The sequence below is a fragment of the Brachycentrus maculatus genome, unplaced genomic scaffold, assembly GCF_059751285.1.
Source record: "Brachycentrus maculatus isolate JH-2025_06_01 unplaced genomic scaffold, ASM5975128v1 h1tg000353l, whole genome shotgun sequence".
Lineage (NCBI taxonomy): Eukaryota > Metazoa > Arthropoda > Insecta > Trichoptera > Brachycentridae > Brachycentrus > Brachycentrus maculatus.
This window is the reverse complement of record NW_028281102.1, coordinates 850,675-875,082: the sequence shown is the minus strand read 5'-3', so window position 1 is coordinate 875,082 and position 24,408 is coordinate 850,675. Positions and strand designations below refer to the sequence as shown.

General features: G+C 34.4%; 2 protein-coding genes across 3 annotated transcripts in view; one reads left to right on the top strand and one right to left on the bottom strand.

Annotated features, from left to right (window-relative positions):
- Positions 1–24,408, bottom strand: part of LOC148303728 (uncharacterized) — a 50,577-nt gene that overhangs the window by 13,107 nt on the left and 13,062 nt on the right. The gene's annotated exons all lie outside the window — the stretch shown is intronic.
- Positions 375–24,069, top strand: LOC148303729 (beta1,4-N-acetylgalactosaminyltransferase B-like). 2 transcript variants are annotated; one of them, XM_088269480.1, is made up of 5 exons: positions 375–833; positions 17,767–19,295; positions 20,821–21,018; positions 21,680–21,838; positions 21,950–24,069. In XM_088269480.1, exons 2-5 carry the CDS (start codon positions 18,886–18,888, stop codon positions 22,134–22,136), a joined length of 954 nt encoding a protein of 317 aa, XP_088125606.1. In that variant the 5' UTR covers positions 375–833; positions 17,767–18,885; the 3' UTR covers positions 22,137–24,069. The 2 variants fall into 2 exon arrangements, with proteins under 2 accessions (XP_088125606.1, XP_088125607.1); XM_088269481.1 differs by having other exon boundaries at positions 377–596.

Sequence of the window (24,408 nt, the reverse complement as noted above, 5' to 3'; positions counted from 1 at the left end):
ATAACAACGATTTAAAATACCCCCATTTCATTAATAAAAAAAAAAATACAACTAACCAATTTATTGAATAAGCAATAAAAATAAATATCAAAAATGTGTGAATTCATAATTTCCCCCAGACTAGCGGCGGTCTTCCGAACTAAAAAGATCAACAACCCAACCTTTACGTATTTCAAATACCAACTAATACAGGCCTGTCCCAAAACTCGGGCGATTAGAGCGCCAACAAAAAAAACAATGAAGAAAAAACATGAGCTATCATTAACTAACAAACGAGAAATTTAAAAATTAAAATAATAATCAAAAATGTGTGAATTCATATTTTCCGCCCGACTAGCGGCGGTCTTCCGAACTAAACAGATCAACAACCTGACCTATACGTATTTCAAATACCAACTAATACAGACGTGTCTCGATATTCGGGCGATTCGAGCGCCAACAGAAAACCATGACGAAAAAAACATGACGTTCGTTTCTCGAAGGCGGTCGGCACTGGTCGCAGCCGGAGAATGAATTTAGCGTGTTTTAAATTTTGTATTTATCCATAAATTGGCAAGATACATTACGGTTATTTTCTACAAAACTATATTAAAAAGGTGATTAAAAAAAGTTGTTTGATAAATCTAATGAAGTTTGTGATTTAATTCCTTAAGATAACTGTGAAATCTCAGTGTCAGCTTAGCTAAAGCGCGAAAGTTTAAATTTAAACCGTGTTTCTAAAACAGTTGAAATAAATGTTACGTTTGTTATTTTTTTTAAATTCGCAAGAAGGAATTTCAAACGTAAAATTTAAAAAGTTTTAATTAAAATCGTTTGTTTCATCGGCGATTCAGGTAATTATTTACGACCTATTATTGGCTTTATATTGAATACATATATACATAATTGTAACACTAACACTGTAATCAACAAGTAAATACCAAAACTATTGTTTCGCTAATGGAAATATTTGTTTCGAATATTGAAAGCATTAACTTTGTGGATCATATTGATATATTATTTCGAGAAATAATATGGAAATATTTGTTTTTATATGCATATATTTAACGCTGCGGTTATAATACACTATGTTACTACCAGAAGCAGGAAATTCATTAAAATTCCGTACACATTTACGCGGGTCTTTATTTAATAAAAAGAGATAAATTAATGACCAAATGTATTTTTTTTACATATTTTTTAATATATAAAAACAAAAACTATTTCCGAATTTGCCCTTAAAAACGCTAAATTTTTTTAGTCAAACAAGGATAATTTGGAAAAAAAATTGGGAAAAATATTCACAATTTAAAGACACATTATTTATACATATTATTTATAATTTATTCTACATCCGTACTACCACTTCTTTGTAGCTTTATTTGCCGGGTTAAATTTGGAAATAAAAAATAATAATACTTTTTTCGTTCAATATGCTAATACAATTTATACTGCGTCAATTCTGAAATCAACCCGCCTTTTCGTTATTAACGAAGTAAAAATGCTCAATTCCAAAGGAAAAATAACAAAAAAAATTATCAGTGTTTCAAGATAAGGGTTTTACCAATGCATCACCCCAAGCACCTTAAGAGTAAAAAATGAAAATGACAAATAGTTTATTTACCAATTTAATGCAAAGAAAACGCAGCAACAATTCAATACAGCGCTCAATTCGCTCACTCCTTTCAACAACGTCATAAAAAACTTGATTTTTCATAGGAGATCGTTTTCAAAGTTTAAAAATATAATAAAATGTATTAAAAATAAATATCAAGCCACTTATTGAACTTTTTACTGTCCAACAGATCTTTTTAGGCAAAACATTAATGTTTTTTCTCCATTTGAAAAATATTTAGTAATATTAAAAAAAATAATTAAACAATACCTTTTCTTCAAAATGCAAAAACAACACTTTCTGCCCTGTAGCGGGTAAATATTCAGTTAAAAATATGCCGCTTTTATTGGGACATAGTACATTTTCTAGGCATTCCGAAAACATGCACAACTGAAAATTGACGATTTTTGATATATGACGTTGTTGAAAGGAGTGAGCGAATCGTCCATTATATTGGAGTGCAGTAAAAAAGAAGATATTTTAATGTGCTGTATTGCTTTATGTTTAGCAAACATACATCGTTCGCCGTGGCACAATATTATTATGCAAATTAGAGGTCATAAAAATATATTTATGAATGGACTGGGAAACAAGAGTTATGTGGGTTGTTTGAAACGTAAAAATGTCTATGAAAGTATTTTTATTCCCTAGCGGAAACTAAATAAAATAAGTCGAGGGAATATTCCCCGTCTTTCGGGAGAATTAATTAACTTTTTTTGTCCGCCTCCGTAGTGTAATGGTCAGCACGCTCGGCTACCGTTCTGGAGGTTGCGGGTTCGATTCCCAGGGGAGGGGGTCAAATAAATAAAAATGATTTTTTTCACTATAATATGTATTCAATATTACCCTGGACTGGTGCAGAAGCGGGGGGCTGATCACCTTTCCATCATGTGTTAACCATCTAGATAACACTGCGTTTGTGTGATGCAGTGTCCTATGCACCATTGGGGTGCGGATAAGGGTTTGAAGAAGATGAAGATTTTTTTTGATAAAAAAAGAGTTCGATAACATCCCGAGTCTCGCATACAAATTAAAGTTATGTAAAAAAAAAAAGAAAGTCATGATTCAAAAAAAAATCTGCGAAGATTACACATAATTTTACACCCAATTATCCAATTTCGAACAATGTTCGCGCACCGGGCGCGAATTCTAAATTGAACCTATACATAAATGGCATTATTCAATTTGTTCAAACCCCGTCCTACGCCTAGTTATTCGGGGTTCTCGGCTTATGTAAAATTCAAGTTACGTAAAGGTCTGCTGAATACTTTTTACTAACGCAACTCGGGGTAACTGCATTTTCATAAACAAAGTCAGAATACCGATCAAAAATATGTTTTTTTTGTACGATTTATTATTATTACAGCGTTCCTCAATCAAGATTCGAAATCGCCTGAAATCGAAATTTATTTGTATTATTTGTTTTTTTTTGTTGTTGGGAATTTCACAAAATAGTTACATCAATCAAATCATTCACATAAATGAGTTACACAAAATAAGTAGGTACTTGTACTGTTCCAATAACAAAATTCCACAAATGTAAATTTGTGAAAATACCTGGATGAGGGACGGGAAGGAGTAAAAAGGGAAAAGGGAATGATCAAAGCTATAGTCCAAGAAAAATTGTATGAAACTAGGAACACACCACGATATCAATTTCCGCTGATAATGAAGCGTAGATCATTTGGATGAACGACAAACATAAGAATGAGTTTGTTCTACTCGGGGGAAGCACTAAGGTATCAGTTGCCTGGTGATCCGACTGGGAAATTTGAAGCACATACGTTCCGATATAATATACACAATTTGTTATATTCACGGGTGAGTTACGTTATATTTTTAAAGTTTTTACTCATATCCTGTTGCAAAGTCCAATATCACTAATAATAACTGCAGAAACATACTTTTACCACAATTCAGTAGTCTTCAATGGTAAATATTTTATTCGGATGATGCATGAACGTACATATTTTATAAATAAATCTATATTTCACTACTTGCATACAGTCGCGCAATTCTTCTGTTACAAGATGCCACCGGTATTATTGAATACCGCAGAATGTTCGCATCGCAGAAAATTGCGGTTTGTGCAAACATGTGGAAAAAAACAATGAAAAAAGAATCATGATGCAGGCTTCACCGAAAACAAAGCATCTAGATTAAGCTGCATTCGCAAGGATAGAATTGGGTATACAATATACAGTATGCGCGACTCAAAATTGGCCAACAATAGCAGTTCGTCCAATATATCATCAGCCTAATACAGTACATAATACAAAAATACTTAAAAATGTGCTTGACCTCGTTAGGTCAAGAACATTTTAACGATTTTTTTTTTAAATTATTTATTTATTTATTATATGGTTATTTATTTTAGAATGAAAAGGACGAGAGAAAGAATGTATTTCATATGTTTTGGTGGAGAAAAAACTTAATAAGTTATATTATTTAAGGGCGCTAATTTAAACGCTCTGGAGGTTCCGGGTTCGATGCCCGGGGGGGGGGCTCAAATAAATATGAGTGATTTTTTCACTCTAATATTTATTCAACGTTATTATGGACTGGTACCTGAAGCGGAGAGCTAATCACCTTTCCTTCATGTGTTAACGATGAAGATAACATTGCGTTTATATGATGCAGTGCCCTATGCACCATTGGGGTGCGGGGAAGGGTTTGAAGATAATTTAAAGGCTAATTTAAAAATAAATATATAATGCTCTCAAGTCAACTGGCATTTATACAATTACATTGATGAAATTTTTCATGTTAATATGGTATATTTGACAAGGCACCAAATTTCAGGAAAAAATATAAACATGTTACAAGAAAACTATTTCTACAATAGTTAAAATAATTAGAGTGAATAATCACTGTTGTTTATTTTGACCTCCATGGGACTCGAACCCGGGACGTCCACAACGGTAGCCAGACGCGCTAAACACTAAACACACAATCTCCCGAATAACGTTTTGTTTTTTAAAAAAATGATTTTATTATTTACAAAAATACTCCAATTTCATACTATTTCTGTGAGCCTAAGCGGCTCATTATTAGAAATAGGTATCAAACTGTGGTAGAGTGGGTTCGAACCGAGAAACTCTGACTCAAGAGTCCGCGACACTAACCAAGGGACCACAAGCCGACACTATGAAAAGATGATATGTTATTTGCATACCAGGCCGACGATATGTTGTGCCGAAATGAGAGCATCGCTCGACTTACAGTACAGATTAGGCTACAGCACCAGTCGAGAGAAGCCACTTCTAATTTTTGACAAAGCCAGTAGTGCCATATATGACGAATAATAAGAATAATATTCGCGAACGAATGATTAAAATACTATATAAGAGTTTCTGCTTAATAAAAAGCTTCTTTACATCTCACCAATAGATGTCTCTAGTGAAGTTCTAGTGATTCAAGAACAAGGTTTCTAAATTGGTTCATATATAAAGAACTTCCAAGAATTTGAGTAGTGTGGTTGTCAATAATGGGTAGAATTGGTGAATGTTACACGTGTGTAAAGTGATCACTTAAACCAGCCTATGACGGTCGTAAGCCCCGTAAATGCCCAGACTTCCATATTCTTCTTCATCTTTGATGAGATGTCAAAAAATAAGATTAAAATACGTTTGCATTGAGACGTGCAGTAGTAAATTTCGTTGTGAATAAGCAAAACCTGACTTCTCGGCCCAAAACAACTTATAGCTACAAAAAATACACAATAAAACTCGAAAGTTAGGTTGAGAAATAGTTGCGAACATATCGCTCACTCCTTTCAAGAACGTCATAAATCAAAATTCGCAAATTTTCAGTTGTGCATGTTTTCGGAATGCCCAGAAAACTTACTATATCCCAGCAGAAGCGGCATATTTTTAACTTAATGTTTACCCGCTACAGGGCAGAAAGTGTTGTTTTTGCATTTCGAAGAAAAGGTATTGATAAATAATTTTTTAAAATAAACTAAATATTTTTCAAATGGAGAAAAAACCTTCAGGTTTTACTTAAAAAGACCTGTTGCACAGTATAAAGTTCAGTAAGTGGCTTGATATTAATTTTTAATACATTGTATTATATTTTTAAACTTTAAAAACGTTCTCCTGAAAAATCAAGTTTTTTTTTATTTATGGCGTTCTTGAAAGGAGTGAGTGATATGCCACGTTTTAATTTTGGAATTCGGAAAAAAAGTTTACATAAGCTAGATTAGTTGTGTAAAATTTGAGAGAAAAAAACTTACATCATTTATGAAAAATAAATTTATAAGTAAAGTATATTCCTTATGTTGGTCCTTAAGGGTTTAGAAAAGGTACTCTGCTAATTTGTATGAGCCTATCTCACCCGAATATACAAATGCGGGTAACCTTTGCGGAATGAAGGGGAATACCATAAACATGATTATATTTTCATATTTACTTAAACCATATCCGCTCCCTACGTGGAGCATATGGAATCCACAAACTGTCTTCCAGCCAGCCTGTCTTTGCCCGGCTAGCTCGGTCGGTAGAGCATGAGACTCTTCCTTTTATATGATCTTTTAAAATCATAACTTTCAATTCGTTTTTTTTATATCCTGGCAAAAAATGTCACAACTGTTTCCCGAAAACAGGCCAGAATCGCGCACTTGACTTCTTTTAATATAAACCTAATTAAAATTTTAATATACATCTTTTTTTTCTTTCAAACTCGAGAGGAAGTCGCGTTTGTGGATAGCACTCATTACAGCATTGACCTAGTGCAGAGAATTTTGGCACGCAAAAGCAAGCCATTTTGGTCATTGTTCACATTTTATACATCGTATGTATTACGTGTAAACAATGGAATTTTTAATTGTAAGTAATAAAAGTGATAGAATCCTATTTCGGCATTTTCGCGGGACGTCGTTCAATTATAACATGGGAGCATTGCGATAACACGCCAATTAATGTTTCACGTGCAATCGTCAAGTCGGGAATACAGACGCGCTCATTATCTGATACAGCGACTCGACGACACGATATAGTGACTCAATGACATGATATGATGGCGGCCAGTCGCAACTTCCGAGACCTACAATACAGGTTATTGTCTCGGGACAGATCTCGCGACACCTACGGGACCATCAACACGGACAACTCTAAAATACGTGGAAAGTATAGACAAGAATGATAGGTATCCAGCACAGAAACGGATCAGTAAGAAACAATTACTTCGTAACGGGGTTCATATCATTCGTAATGTAAAATTTGTTATTAGGGTGTTCCATTAGCTAAATTTATTCCTTTTTTCTAACGTAAGGTAACATTAATTGTGTACATTGAAATACTAGAAATATTTTGAATTATTCTAATAAGCGCAATGGATTTGTATTGTTTGATAATAATGATCACACGCACGTATCATAAACGCATAGACGTGGAAGAATTAAAGTCGCTGTGTTTTCTTTTAAATCTAATATATTATTACAAGAAAAAGAAAAATTAATTCGATATGATGTCTTGGAATAATTTATTTATATGACTAATATAAAAGCTCGGGGCGGAAATATTGAATTTTCTCTTTGCTTTTCATAACATTTTCTTTTACTTTTCGATAAAGACGATCGCAAGTGTTTTACCGAAATTTCAAAGTCAATCATACCGTTATGAAATAAAATATAAATGTAAAACTATAGGGTGTATGATAATTTTAAAAATAATCATTTCCATATCATAAAACAACCAAATCTGCGTTTTTAACATTCAATGATATCCTTGGCTAAAAAATACATCATTAAATAGTATGTAAGACTTTTTTTCATTTCCCGTGCTAAATGTTTTAAAATAATATACAAAATATTCAACCTAAATATGTATCTCTGAACGACAAAAATATAGATTTGGTGCATTTGCACTGGGTCGACTAAATATTATACCTAAATAAAGAAATATTGAAGATTTCATGCGAGTCATGTAAATAGTTTTTATTTTCTACTAAATATATTTATGTTTGGTGAATACTATATAAGCACACAATACACTCCATGTTCTAAAGGTATCATAAATACTTTGTTTTTTTTTTTCAAAAGACGATGTACATTTTTCAATAGTTTCTAATTAGCGATTTTTTTCAAGAACGAACCGAGTTGGTCATTTCAATGTTCGAGTATTTTGAAGCGTAACTGTTTTTCTTATTATAAAAGTGTCACTAACAGCGTCAATGAAGTTCGGTGTCAACCCTGCTTATCAATTCACGAAGAAATTCCTTTTTCACAAACTTGTTGGGTTATTTACCGACAACTGGCGCAAATTAAAATAGTTGCGTTGGAGACATAAGATATTGAAGAAGTCCGGTATGACGGCAGCATTATTCACATTTCCATAAATATTCCGCCATTATTGATCTAAATACACCGCGCTTTATAAATAGGAAGGATGTTTCCACAATTACAAGGAAACGCCTAGTAATAAATTTTATATTGTAAATATTTTCCGCACATGTTAACAGACATTTTTCAGAACAATCCGACCGGGCTTATTCTGAGCCGAAATTAAGTTTTTCTTTTAGTGCGTCTGCATTTATGAAGTTGGTATAGAAAATATAAATTTTCTTATCGATTGAAATTGATAAATAAGTTAACATTGTAATTACTTCAGAAGCGATTCTCTGGGGCTCTGGAGGAAAAATAAAACACATTCGGTGAGTTCATTTTGGAATTTTCATTCACACATGGACACGTCCACAGAATAAAGTCGGATCTGCTCAGTCACTATGTCAAAAATGAAGTATGGGAAACATTTGTTTAGGCAATGTTAAAACGACTACAATACGATTAACCTTTCATTTAGGCTATTTTGGAGCAAAATGTGACTATATTAAAAATAATTATAATATTTACTGAAGCATTTCGAATAAAGGACGTTGAATGCAGATTTCTACCTAAATTATTATCATAGTTTGTTGTATTTACATTATCACGCAGCGGACCGTTTCGGGATCAGCCCGTTCTGATCATAAATGTGTGTGACTGGATTAAAAAAGGTAATGTAAAAACATTACTTTTTAAACAAAAAATATTCATATTTGAAGCATGACAATATTACCCAATGAATGTGTAAGCGAGACAATTTACTTACTAGTGACAAAAGTAACATTTAATGTCGATTTCATAATACGATAAGCGATTAATTCGAATAAAAGCAATAGCGCACCGAAATCGTTTTTGGTAACGGTAAATGTAAAATAATTAATCGAATAATGGATAGAACAACATTTTGGTAATGTAACATAAAATAAAACATTTTTAATGAGTGATCGATATTGTTATTCAAAGGAAATATGGACATTTCGTAAATTTTCAAAGGAAGTCCCCGATATTGGCGCCGCTTCAGAAGCATAAAGGGTGTACTTGACCAAGAGATATGGAGTAATCATTATTTATTTAAATAATTGTATAGTAAAATCAGTTACGGACTATAAATCGTTGACGAATTCATCTACTTAACAGACCGAATTCGATCGACAAGTCAGTAAAAGCACGTATCATACATCAATAGACAAATACAATAGACATATGGTTTGTAATCATTTTAAAGGAACATAAAATTATGCACCCGAATCTGTCCAGGCAAATAACGCTTGCAAAAGTGATTTTTTTCTGTCCAACACACAACGCCAAACGTTATTGCTTAAAATATGAACATCTAATTATGTATTATAATTTAACTGCAAATCGGTTGTGGGAAAACCAGAACTATGCCTTTTGTATTGGTGATTCGTGATATAACCCCGAAAGGAGTTACCATAGTAGTTTTGTTATTAACATTTCCTCGACGGGGACAAAATAATGTGTGTTTGACTCATTTGTGAGTGCGTTTCAATTTTCCTATTTTTTAAACAATTTTTCCCGGCAAACTCGCATTCCTGAATCAAAATCACAATTTGAGCACTTGCCCCTAGGCGACACCGTGTTACGATCTTAAAAGAATCTAGATCGCAAATTAATAACTCACCGCCAAGATTATAAAAAAAACAAATTCACAGGGACGTGAAGGTTCGAGATCTATTGCAAAACAAAAGCGAGTGAAGATAACAATATTTACAGTCTTTTCTAGTCACGTTTTGTTTGGTAAAACATAAATGGCTCTCCTTATCGTTAAAACACCGACTAAGAATTCGAACGAGACGTTCGTTACCGAACTTTTGAATGACAACGTGAAAATTAGAATATTTGAAAGCGTAAAAATGTCAGAAAATAAATTATTTACAACATTTTGAGTGTGTACTTGTTCTGGTCAAATTATAAGCTAAAATGAAAATGATATTTTCTGCCGTTTATTATGTGTGTAATTATAATCCAAGATTCGGACCGCACATACTAATAAAAGAGTTTCTGCTCAGTAAAAAGCTTCTTGTCATCTCACCAATAGATGTCTCTAGTGAAGTTCTAGTGATTCAAGAACAATGTTTCAAAATTGGTTCATATATATAGAACTTCCAAGAATTTGAGTAGTGTGGTTGTCAATAATGGGTAGAATTGGTGAATGTTACACGTGTGTAAAGTGATCGCTTAAACCAGCCTATGACGGTCGTCAGCCCCGTAAATGTCCAGACTTCCATATTCTTCTTCATCTTTGATGAAATATAAAAAAAAATACAATAAATTATGTTACGATAGATATAAATTGATATAACTCGACAGATTCATATATGTAAATGTGCATAGATGCGAACTATGCACCACCCGCGGACAGTTGCTGCGGAGAATAAGAAGACCGCCCGTGGCTTTTTCTTTCAGAGAACGTGTTCAAACCATAACTGCATTTTTAAACAAATTAATAAGTCGTATTTTCCATTGAAAAGCTGCAAGCCGCTAGGCTTTTAAAAGAAACAAAAGCTTTCTGCTATAATTTTCCGCACATTTAAGGGGTTCGCGAAGTCATTAGCAATATCACGCATCTTTTTGGATCAACCAAACGTTTTGTTTGATTTGGTTCGAGTATGATAAATTATCATTCAAATGTCTTCAAAGGTCTGGGGAAAGGGGGGTCGAGAAAGCATTCCACGGTAGTGAGTCAGCCGTTTGCTGACTGCGAGAAAAAATACTATCGGCGCTCTAGATTATAGAGACATCTACGCTTCCAGACAGCCTGGGAATTCAACATTTACAAATAACGTTTTAATTAGCAAGAGTAGACAGGTACCGACAATGTTCTCGCTACACGTAACGCGATAGTGTTTCATTAAAGAGGCAGCTCGTATTGGGGGTTTGGACAACGCGGTCTTTAAACACATCAATACTAAAATAAGTCAATGCCTGAAAATTTTGGATCCATCACTTTCATTTCTTCTATTAATAATATTATGACAAACCGTCTTTTTACAATTTATGCAATAAAATCAAACCTACATATCGAAAATGTAACGTAACAAAATGGACGATTTTATTTACATTTTTCTACATATTTTCACTAATCTTTGCATAATTAGCTGTCTCTTGAGATTTACCATTTGTGTTTAGGACATTGTATTACTTGGTCAAATTATTTGAGGGCATGTGTATGGTATTAATTTCATTTCGGAAACTAAATCGAAAAAATATACTCATTGTGTATAGTAAGTTAAGGTACTTTTACATTTTTCTATTTCATATTTTAACAACTGATCTTTGCATATCCAGCTGTCTTTTAAGATTTCCCTTTGGTGTTTAGGACATTGTATTACTTGGTCAAATTATTTGAGGGCATGTGTATGGTATTAATTTCATTTCGGATACTTAATCGAATATGATATACCATATAATCATTGTTAATGGTAAGTTTAGGTACTTTTACACATTGCGCATTTGTGACAAAAATGCTTACGAATGCTTTTAACGACGATTAGCATATTCGTATAAATTTGCGACTTTTCAACAGTTTTATGGAAATGTGATTAAATTATGATGAAAACCTCGCATTTTACAACCGGATTAAATTAATTCCACACTACGATATACGGACCGTCCCACCTTCAAAAATGTAAAAATCTACATTGTTTTTACACTTGTCAACTGAAATCGTGTAATTTATCAATCAGCAAATTAGTGATTTAATTAAAGCTTTAAATTTGAATCAGAATACATATGAAATGGAATCGGAATAGAGAACTACTGTACACCTACATACATACATCCCAGATAATGCATTATACCCAATATTACTAATATTTTATTTTGAGAGAGAAAAAGAGTCGCTGTTTGTAATTATTGTATCCTCATTCATTTTGTAAAATAATTTTACTATACTTTTGCATCTCTCGCAAAGAACACGCTGGATTTTTTAAATGATTTTTGAAAGTGTAAAATTGTTTATTGTAACTGCAGACAGTTGGTAGAATTCCATATTAAATTGTTGGGTAATATATCCAAAATAAAACAAGGTTTTTGTTGGATTGAATTCCACATTTATTTATGTATATCTTAATACGTGACGCGTTTCGTCTTCTTAGGACATTATCAAACAATGTGTTCAAAGAATTCAATCCAACAAAAACCTTGTTTTATTTTGGATATATTACCCGACAAGTGTAAAATTGACTGATCTGAGATTTTTTTAATACTCTCGCAAATATCACACTGGATTTTTATAATGATTTCTGAAAGTGTAAAATTGACTTATTTGAGATTTTTTAATACATTTATTACACGGGTAGGTACTGCAAATGACAATTTAGGATACGCTCGTCATGCGTTCGCAATCTCTGATATATAATATACACTTTGATCGAACACTTTGATACATTAATCGTCGCGTTGCCCCCACGCTATTGTTGTGACATTGTTGACGAATTAAAAGCGGATAATGGGTTTACCTAAGCTGAATTTTCGATTCGATTATCGGACAATTACTCGGGATTAATTACGGTAATGAAGTGTCAGAATGGCGGAACGGTTCATGAAATAACCAAATTGAGTCGGGAGGGGTCGGAGTAGCGCTATCCTAAATAGTACGTTTCCCATTGTCGGACATTCTGGATGAACTTGACTCGAAGTCGTCAGCTCGATTTAATAGCTGTTAAATTAAAATGTTATACGGTAAGCTATATTTTATACTACGTATGTGGCGAATGTGAGAGGGAAAACAGAACGAGGACGACCGAAAAAGACTTGGCACGATCAGATCAATCAGAACCTAATATCTAGCGGTGTCAAAAGTCTGCGTTATCGGAGGGCATGTATGACTAGATGTATGGATGTGAAGGAGGCGAGGAGTGTATGTCAGGACAGAGTGTGGCGTTCCATCCTCTCTGCCTACCCCTGCGGGGAAACGGCGTGATAGTAGTAGTAGTAGTAGTATATTGAATTGTTGTCCGCCTCCGTGGTGTAATGCACAGCACGCTCGGTTACCGTACTGGGGGCCCCGGGTTCGATTCCTAGGGGTGGGTCGAATAAATATAAGTGATTTTTCACTCTCATATTTATTCAATATTGCCCTGATACCTGAACCTTTCCTTCGTGCATTAACGATCAAGATAACATTGCGGTTATATGATGCAGTGCCCTATGCAATATCGGGTGCGAATAAGGGTTTAAATGAATGAATATTGTATTTAATATTAGTATTAAAAAAATATACGAAATTCCACGACATCATATATATCCCGCGCTTAAAATATGACCGGCCGTGTCCGCGTCCTCAGTTTAGTGGTTCGCGCATTTGACTACCGTGCTGGAGATCTCCGGTTCGATTTCCAGGGAATCAGAATGGAAATCAGTGATTTTACACTCTAATATTTATTTAATGTCTCCCTAGACTGGCGCCTGAAGCAAAGGACCGATCGCCTTGCCTTTGTGTAATAATCGATCATTTTTTTAAAAAATTCATCATTGTGTGTGCCCAATGCAAACATTCGGTGCGGATAAAGTTGGTATAAGTGAATTCACTCAATTCCAACAATAAAAAAGTCTGGTTCATCAAAAGCAAGACAAATTATACTGTAACTCCAATATTTAAAAACAAAAAAAAACAGTAAAAACAAGTTACTGATTAGTTTTGTGTAGAATCAAATTATTTATTATTTCTTCTAACCCCTATTCGCCCCCTGTGGTGCATAGGGCACTGTATCGTATGAACGCAGTGTTATCTCGATCGTTTCTTACATGAAGGCGAGGTGATCACTCCTGCGCTTCAGGGTAATTAATATTGAAGAGCGTAAAATCACCAATATTTTTTTCACACCCCCCCCCCTGGGAATCGAAACCGGACCACCAGCACGGTAGCCTAGTACTCACCACTAACTAGACTATGAGAGGCGGACCCCCAATATCAATAATACCCCAACTGCTACTCCAATATACAACAAAAAAAAAACAGTAAAAAATATTGGAGAGAACTGCGTTGTTAATTAAGATTGTAAAAGTAGAATGTCTAGAAAATTAATTAAAGTTATTTTATAAAAAATACGAATGAAGGAAAAGGAGCAGAGGAAGCCGAGAAAAGCATGGCACGATCAGGTATGCCAAATACTTGAAAATGGTCAGGTTAGGAGTCGTAATATTCGTCGGGTATGTATGAGGAGATACATGAACGTGGAAGAGGCGAAGAATGTTTGGAAAGACAGAATGGTGTGGCGTTCTATTCTCTCTGCCTACCCCTGCGGGGAAGCGGCGTGATGGTTAGTTAGTTAGTTTTTTTTAACATTTGTAACTATATTACATTAAAAAAAATGTTTCTGATTAGCCTTTTGTAAAATAATATCCATTTCAGTGAATTAAATTTTCAGGTAGAAATGGTGTTACTAAGTAGACAATTCCGATATATTGATGTACGTTATTTTTCAATACGCGAAATACAAAAGTTTGGGAAGCTCCCCTGGCTCCTAGTGAGCTCGGAGCAGATACGGCTGGCGCGGTGGAAGCGGGACGGAGCCATACACTTGTCATCTCGTCGCCACTCGTACTAGACTACAGGGCTCCAGGCCGGAATATTAAACAATACTACCGGGTGGCTGGAAACTGTGCGAACCGGTATCGGTTAAAGTGCCGGTATGTAGGGACACTAGTCCTGAACTAACGGCGACTTGAAGATACGCTCAATCCCAATATAAGATAAATCGCAACTAAATTTTCTTTAAACCCAGGTAAGATTTGACGTTTCATTAATTGATTCGGCAGTCACTTTGTGGTAAAATCTATCCATTTTTAATTAATGTTTTATTTAGTAAATACCACTATTTCTTAAAATCCACTGTGACACGTGTTTCGATGCATTCCGCATCATTTTCAAACACGTGTCACAGTAGATTTTAAGAAATAGTGGTATTTACTAAATAAAACATTAATTAAAGATTTGACGTAATTATAATCAAAATGTAACTTTGTTTTAAAATCACTATAAATATTTTATTGTAACTTAATTATAATGTCCTGACTGATTAATACTTAGACTAGTATTAATCAGTCTTGATGTATTAATCAGTCTTGATAAAGAAGCGTTTAACTTCGAAACCAATAGACATTATAATTAAGTTAAAATAAAATATTTATAGTGATTTTAAAACATTTGAAGATCTATTGAATGCGTCGTATACTATACATCAATAACAATCAATAATTTTGCAACTTATATCGTCCGAGATCAATTGATATCGTTACAAGAGAGACCTATATCGAACGCTCGTGTATAATATAAATCAAAATACAAAGGGCAATTGACGATTAAGAGGGCAGTTTTCAGTAAACTGCGATTTGACCGAAACACGCAGGGGTTTCATAATATCAGACACTCCCTTAAAAGTTTTTTTTCGCACGACGGCCATGGTTTATACATGAATTATATTCCCGTTTCCTGTCTTAAAAATCAGCATGTAAAATAAATCTCAAAAATTTCAATGTCCGGAATCATTTGTCAAATACCATGTACCTACCGACTCTAAAATAACGAGTAAATAAATTAGAACTGTATAGAATATATATTAAAATTTATTTACAACCAGAAGTAAGTATTATTTATCGATTTGGCATTAAGTTTGTGGAATGACATTTAAAAAATTAAACACTTGTATTAGTCCACTTATTAATTTTATTTCATTTCACACGACTAGTTTTGAAAACAACAGATGTTTTCATCGACAGGTGATTCAACAAAAACTTTTTTTTGATCACCATTTAATAATCGAGAAGAAAGTATGCCTGATGATCCATTAACATCTTACTCGAGTGAGAACATACTCATTTTCAAGTTGACCAAATCGGGAATCAAACCCAGGATCTTGAGTGCTGTTATTATATGGGAGCGGCACTTCATGAGCAGTTTCTGGAATTAAGTGTTTCATGGGAAAACGATGTACATTTTTGCACCACCCTAGTACTCCAACTGTCGCCTTACATCGGTGCATGCTGCACTCCATTAACGGACGCGAATAAACCAATAAAACGAAGAATTATTTTTGTATAATCCGAGATTTGATTGATAAGCCTATGCGGGGCATGTAGTGTGATTCTCACGCCAGACGCGAGCGGTCAAAGTTCACAAACATGTAATTAACCTAGCAGAGATATTGAATGAGATATTCCTTTACACGTAACGGCACGTAATAGTCCGCTGGGCAGCCAGACGTAATAGCCCAACAAGGAGTACTAACAACGAATAATGCTTATTTAAGGATATTATGTATTATACTTGCGAGTGCCACAGTAGGTACTCGTAATATATTGTATTTAAGAAGGTGCAATTTTATTTACACTGGATAATTTTCATTGTTCCCGTAGTTCGTAAACACTTTCGTATAGCTATTGAAAAAAGAGTTGATTTTATAAAATGTCCGCCTCCATGTGAGGTGGTTAATCTGTTTAGCTACCGCATCGTTGGTTCCTGGTTCGATTCTTTTGGGAGCGGGGGTTAAAAAGTTTTCACTATAATATGTGTTAAATATTACTCTGGGCTAGTGCCTGAAGCGCAGGACTGGCATAGTTAACATTTGGTCGGTTTGATGAAGGGTTGTATGAACTGCTGAGGTGGATAATTCATATCGTCCTATCAAGAAAAGTCAATTTACAGGATAAAATGCATTGCTATATAATTTATAGTATTTAATATACCTTCGCATTATCAACTTATTGTTTAACCCCTATCCGAACCCAGTGGTGCAAGAGCACTGCATCGGATCTATGCGGTGTTCAATTGGTCGTTAATTATCGTGGACAATTATTACGTAGACTGACGACATAAAATAAAATGTACTTTTAGAAGTTACATGTCTGAGTCCTCTTCAAAGTATTCACCTGCCCGATGCACGCATTTATCTCAACAGGAAATTTGGAAACAGTCCTGGAACGCTCCTTTTGTGATGTTCTTCAGCTCTTTCGTCGTATCTGCCTTAATCTCGGGAATAATCTCAAATCCCTTCCTTTCAAAGATCTAAGTTTGGGGAACAAGAAGTCAGAAGAAGCGAGATCAGGTGAGTAGGGTGGATAAGTGGGCAGAACAGTGATCGAGTGTTTGGCAAAAAACTCACGATTTCTGATACCTGAATGGGCTGAAGCTGATTAAACAAACGCTCACGACAACGCTCCAGCCCATTCGGGTTAGCAACAAAACATTAATTAATAATATACTTTTCCAAAATTCGTCATCATCGCTTTCTATATTCCCGTTAAACCAACCCCCCCCCTTAACTTACCCCCTACAATTATTACCTGCTTCACCTCTTTCAGTACCTAGATTATTTATTTATTGGTTGTCAGTTTGTATTTTCACCTGTTGATGAAAATAGAAACATCTATAGTTCTCGAAACTAGTGTTTACAATTAATAAACTCAAAAAGTGGTACTTACAAGTGTTTTATTTTTATATTTAAATCATGTTATTTTACAGGGTTGATGTATTACCCGCTTCACCTCCTTCAGTACCTAGATTATTTATTTATTGCTAGTCAGTTTGCATTTTCACCTGTTGATGAAAATAGAAACATCTATAGTTCTCGAAACTAGTCGTGTTTACAATTAATAAACTCAAAAAGTGGTACTATACAAGTGTTTTATTTTTATAACTAAATCATGTTATTCCACAGAGTTGATGCTAAATCAATAAATTTATTTAATTTGATTGTTACTGAAAGTAATTGCTCAAAGTTTTCTACTATGTATTCTTATGTTTCCATATGTTTACAATGAATCATACTATTTTTCAGTCTATTAGCAAATCGTTATTTACTTTTTACGCGTCTTTTTTGAATTACAGATAACGCAGACCGCCGGAGATACCAGCAAAAGGAAACCTCATCTCTTGCCGTTTCTACTCGCTAACCGACAGGGTGGGGTGCCTTGGCGAACAGAACCCAACATACGTACTAAACCTTGACCCGTGTGACACATTTGGCAACTTGAACCTCGTGTGCCCATTCAACGAGTAGCATCGAAGTAGGAAAAAAAATAATACTAAAATAACTCGATAAAACGCAAGCGGGAAGTACCGCGAACTAGTGGGAATATTGTTATTTTAACGTCATCCAAAGCCGATTAAAGTGATTTTTAAAAATGCTATACGCCTTCATAAAAATACGCGTCATAAAACCCATCACGCTGATAACTTTACTTTAGCTTCTCGAGTGATCTGTGCGGCTCGGTCTTAAGGGTGGAGTTAATCTAAGCGCGTAACGTCAAACCCACGACGTGGTTTTTCGCGGGAGTTCAAATATCCAAAATTTATTCGCTATTACTTTCTTCATTTGTTTACAAACCTTTCTAACTTAATACTTTGATAAAGTGATACTTTTAAAGAAAAGTATCACTTTTTTTAAAAGGTGACAACAAAATTTAAATAAAAGTTGCCTCGTCATAAAAATGAGATTTAGTTAGAGCATAAAAATTTAACGTTCCGTGTACTTATTGCGATTGAATACGTAAATAGAGTGAATGACACTAGTGAATGACCAAAGGGTGCGAAAATAATGACGTAGAAGCGCGATAAGACTCAAGTAACGATATTATCAATTTTTTTTTAAAAAGAAAAGTATATCTTTTTTTTTAAAGGGTGACGAAAAAACTGAAATAAAAGTTGTCACAAAATGAGATTCTAAAAAAATTTACATTCCGTGTACTTATTGGGATTGAATACGTAAATAGAGTGAATGACACTAGCGAAAAATGTGATATGGTTCTAAAAAAAATTGACGTTCCATGTACCTACTTGTTAGGATTAAATACGTAAATCAAGTGAATAACACTGGTGAAAAGTGAGATTTATTTCTAAAAAAAAATTGAACGTTACATGAAATGATTGGGATTTAATGAATAAATACAGTGAATGACCAAAGGGTGCGAACATAACGATGTAAAAACGCGATAAGACACTGCGAGTATGAGTATGAAGGTCCAGGGCGCGCTGCCGCTGTGGGCCAAGCTGGGCTTCCTGGCGCTGGGCGCGCTGCTCGTCTGCCAGCCGCACTTCTCGGTGCGCTACGACTACATCCCGGCGGGCGACATCCCGCGCGAGCTGGTGCGCGCGCGCTCCGGGCGCGGCGGGCGCGGCGCGGGGCCCGCCTGCCGGCACGCCGTGCTCAGCGAGGGCCGCCTGCTGCCCGTGCCGGCGCCGGGCCGCGCGCCGCCGGAGCCGCGGGCGCGCGTGCAGGCCGGCCAGTACGCGCCGGCGCACTGCCGCCCGCAGTTCAGCAGCGCCGTGCTCGTGCCGCACCGCAACCGCACGGCGCAGCTCGACGTCTTCCTGCCCTACATGCACAACTTCCTCATGCGGCAGGAGATCCACTACAGGTAACTCACTGCTTCTTTTATTCTTCTTCTTCTTCTCCTGCTTGGCCTGGATTTAAGAGGGATTAGCCTTCAGCGATTCCCAGCTATCGATCCATCTCATTGGTGATCTGACCGTGCAGTGCAATGTGGGGGAGTCTGGATGATTCCATTATTCGCACATAGCATTGTTTTCTTCGTTGTCTTACCCACATAACAACATCTTAGATCTCCCATATTAATTCCACCCTCATTAATTCCTCTCCTTTCCTTCTCCTTCCTGCAAAATCTATTTTTTTTATACCATACCTTTTTTTTAAATCTGTGAATGTTTAATAGTTATTATACATAAATGTGGAATCGTTTAATTGGCTTTTTTTTTTAACGTAACTATTTTTGTTAATGTAATGTAATGTTTATTATTGTTAATGTATTTATTGTTTATTATATAATTTTTTATATGTAAAGCTGTACAATTCCCAATCAAATAAAATAAAATAAATATTTATCTTATCCTGGTGTCCCTTATTCTATCTCGTAGACTCTTGCCAGATATGCTTCTTAGAGTCTTCATTTCTGACACTCTTGGCGCATTTTTTGTTAGTGCGGTGTCCTCTGTGCGTTCAATCCCATAAGTCATGATGGGTCATCTACAAGTTTTACATATTTAAATTTTGCTGCCGATCTTCATGTCAAGGTTTTTTCATATAGAATTTTTCAGGCATCTTGAGATGACTGCAGCCTTGTTTACTTGCCCCATCACTTCACATCGCAGATCTGTTTGATCACACAGGTCCAAATAATACCGAACAAACGAATATCAGATGGAATGGGCTTTATTCACATTGTTTTGTTAAAATTATTTGATATAAAAGATCACAAGACGTTCGGTACTATTCTTGTATCTGTAAAGAAACAAGAGTTTTTCTTCTCCGTCTTACTTCTCACTACTGAGGGTTGTGACCCTTTGTCGAAGCAATAACTCCTCTACAGTTATCCCTTGATTGCGTTGCACGTAGCGCTCCAATCACCGAGATGCGTAATAAGAGTTACAGATCTATATTTTAATTGCAAAAAAACTAACAATTCCCGATGTCATCAAGTGTGATGCCGTTAGTTGTTTCGACCGCAAGAATCAGAATTGTAAAATTATCATATGCATGTAGATAAAAGTAGAATTCTATCCAATAACCGTGTTTAATTTTGGATATATTACCCAGCAATTCAATATGGAATTCTACTAACTGTCTGCAGTTACAATAAATAACTTACCGAATGCTTGATTTCAATGAGCAAATTTTGCAAATGCAAAAGTAGAATTCAATCCAATAACCGTGTTTAATTTTGGATATATTACCCAACAATTCAATATGGAATTCTACCAACTGTCTGCAGTTGCAATAAATAACTTACTGAATGCTTGATTTCAATGAGCAAATTTTGCAAATGCTAATGATAAATGAAATTGCTGTTGCTTCGGAATTTTAAAATACAAAGATTCCCGATAAAGCGTAATTGTCATCCATAATTCATCGAGAAACTGTTTCAGGATATTTGTGATACACCAGGGAGACGAGAAGCCGTGGAACAAAGGGAAACTGTTCAACGCCGGAGCGAGAGTGGCCATGGAGCTGGGCTTCCCGTGCCTCATCCTGCACGATGTGGACTTGCTACCGTTACACGAGGCCAACCTGTTTGCCTGCACCACATTCCCCCGACACATGAGCGCCAACATAGACAAGTTTCGGTAAGGCGGGACATTCGAAACAAATGCATTTTATTTAAGAAAATATACAGTTAATTTACTTATTTTTTACACTACCATATTGTCACGATTGGTTACCATACAGGAAATCCCGGTTTGATTCCCACAGTGGTCTAAGTATCTATACGAGTGATTTATTTAATACTATCCTGGAGTGGTACCTAAAGGCAGGACTTATCACCTTACATTCTCAAGATTAGATAAGAATTAGAAGATATTGTCTTCATTCTAATGAAATTTATATATTAAAATTAAATTAACAATCAGTGTGACTTTTTACTATCCCAAAGCTAACAGCGCCAAAAATTATTGATCAAAATATGAATACACTTTATTACTGCATACTATTAGGTGGAACAGGAATTAAACCAATATTTTATAGCGTCACATTAATATTTATTTTTAAAAAATTGTTGCTAAAAATATAATTGTCATCATTGATAACCTCTTCCAATCTATTTTGTAAATTTAAATTTTTTTGTTGTAAATCTGGTGATTTTGAATCAAAATATCAGATGAGGTAATTTTCAATATTGACTACATTTTAAAAATTTTTATCTTTTGAAGAAAGGTGCCTTTGATACTCTTACATAGTAACCAAATGGTAAATCAGCTTTAATCTGAAATTTTTCCTCTTTTCCAGATACAATTTGCCGTATAAGTTCCTGATTGGTGGTGCTTTGGCAATAACAGCGGAACAGTACAAGGCCATCAACGGATTTTCAAACAAGTTTGAAAAGTGGGGCGGGGAGGATGACGACTTGAGTGCCAGAATAGCCAATGAAAACCTCATCATACAGAGGTACATAATTCCCAGATCCACGAGAATAACAAATGAATCGTAAAACAATAGATGATTGATTATACTCATATTGCTCTATATAAATAAATAAAAAAAATATTTCAATTTCAGATTTCCGCCAGAGAGGTCAAAGTACACGATGATGAGGCACAAACAAGAACCGAAAAATGAAAACAGATTCAGAGTGATGAAGGAAAACTTTGGAAAACACAAAGACGACGGGTTGTCAACATTGCAGTACAAACGCATGACAATATTAAGTCACCCCCTGTACACAAATATTACAGTAGAATTATAGTTGAGAGACAATCATTATTACTCACATTGTGATTTCATAAAAATAAAAACCAAATTTAAATTATTTTTCCCTGGCTGAAACTTGGTGGCCCATAATATAATTAAGTGTAAGAACCCAATGATGTAAGAAGGGGTACAGTCAAAAAACAATTAAAGACAATTGAATTTTAAGTATTGCATACTTAAATAATATACTTTAAAAAACTGCCTTATTTTCAGCAGAGTAGGCGATATGAATTGGTAAATTTATATGTTTTTAGGCACAGAGAATATTAATTCACTCTTCTTCGCCAGAATCTTAATCTGGCAGCACACACTACATACATATTTGTTTTTATTAATTATCATAGTGATAATAATTTTCAAAAAAAATCTAGTTGATCCTTCTGGAATGCCCTGGTATTTATTTGGACATTGGTAAGCGAAGAAATGACAGATTTGCAGCCTATAAGGCTGAAAGTGGAGGAAGTCAAATCCCCTCGTTTGAATATACCCGGTTCACTGACGCGCTTCTTAAAGAAATTCTAATCCTGAGAGAACTCTACAGTCTGTTGGAAGAAACGGATCAAACAAACTCGGGTCATAACTTATGCTAGAGAGATCTCACTCGCACTTATGAACCTTATGGAGAGTCCAGTAGATAAGATGCACAGGTTCAAACGAGACTTCCATAACATTTAAGACCCAAGTTGCCAGTCGATTTGCACTATAGTATGCATATTGTTTATAGAAAAACATAAAAAGTTAAAAACATTTTTTCAGTTCTTGAAAATAATGATTTTAGAATAGTAAATTATTCAAACTGGTATATAATTGTGATCAGATCAAATGGCGACTATTTAAAATATTTAAGTGTTTTATATATTTAATTCAATAATAAGACTAAACTGTACCTGTGTGCTGTGTGTATTCATCACGTTTGAATGTATGTATTTAAAAGTTGAGTGTTTATATTAGCAACCTCGATATTATGAGTATGTTGAATATTACTTTTTATCACTGGATATTTACCCATATTTATTAAATGTTAACAATATTTATACTAATTGGAATAGAATCAGGTAAGGGTCATTTTTGCCCAGAATTAATGAAGGTCGAAATGTAAGAAAAAATCAGAAGAACAAGAAAACTCCACAAAAAATCTACATATATGACAAATATTTAGATCTATTTTTACGAGGTTAAAAAAAACAATAAAATTGAGAATCCCTGCCTTGAAATATATATTTATAGTAAATTATTGCCATATTTATAGTAAATTATTACTGAATTTGGATGCCTTTAAATAATATTTACCTATTGTGTACCGTACCCTTCAGTGATATTTAAAAAAAAGTAGAAATTAAATATAATTGAATCATTATGTGCGGGGAATGGGAATATCACTCTGTATCGGATAAAAATCCCAGTATGAGACAATGTACATTAAATATCAAATTAATGCATAGAAAGTTTGCTCAATTTGACTGATGTTCTATTTTAAGAATGACATGAGATATTCTACAGATTTTTCCTGTTGAAATTTCAAATTAATACATATATGTTTACTGAAAAAATTTTCAAAAAATTTAGCAGCTGATTTTACCACACATAATTTGACAATTTTTTTCCTTCAAGTAAAGTAAAATTTCCCTAAATTCTTAGTAACATTATATATTTTATGTCTAAAAAGGAGCTGACATGTCGTGATATTAAACAATGTAATGTTCAGAGTGTATTTTTTTTCAAGCATAAAGTGTGAAATCATTAAATGAATAAATTTTTTGTATAACTACAATAAGTGAAATTAAAGCCGTGTGTATTTGTCATAGGTAAGAAACCTACAATCTATTGTCAATAGGATTGTACATATATACCAGTGGCGTGCATTCCACATAGGCAGAGAAAACTGGGAATGTGAAGGAAATACGCATATAAAAAAATAAAAATAAAAATATATATGTTGGAATCAAAACATGCATTAGTAAATTTTTAATACAGACATCCCTGGCAAGCTTTCTTTTAAAACAAATAAAATATTGTTTTTACTACTGCTTGCCCTGATTAAAAAATCCATGCCCACCACTGATATGTACATATTTGTATAAGGAAAGAATATGTGATTATGTAAGTGCTTATAATGAATGACTGCCTAATTTTAGTGTACCTACATATTATGTGCAACCATATTTATGAAATGTATTCTTTGTAAATTTCAATAACATTTGTACATTAATATTCCATGAATATGATCATTGTATTGTGTTAAATTGTTAAAATCAGTGTTATATAAT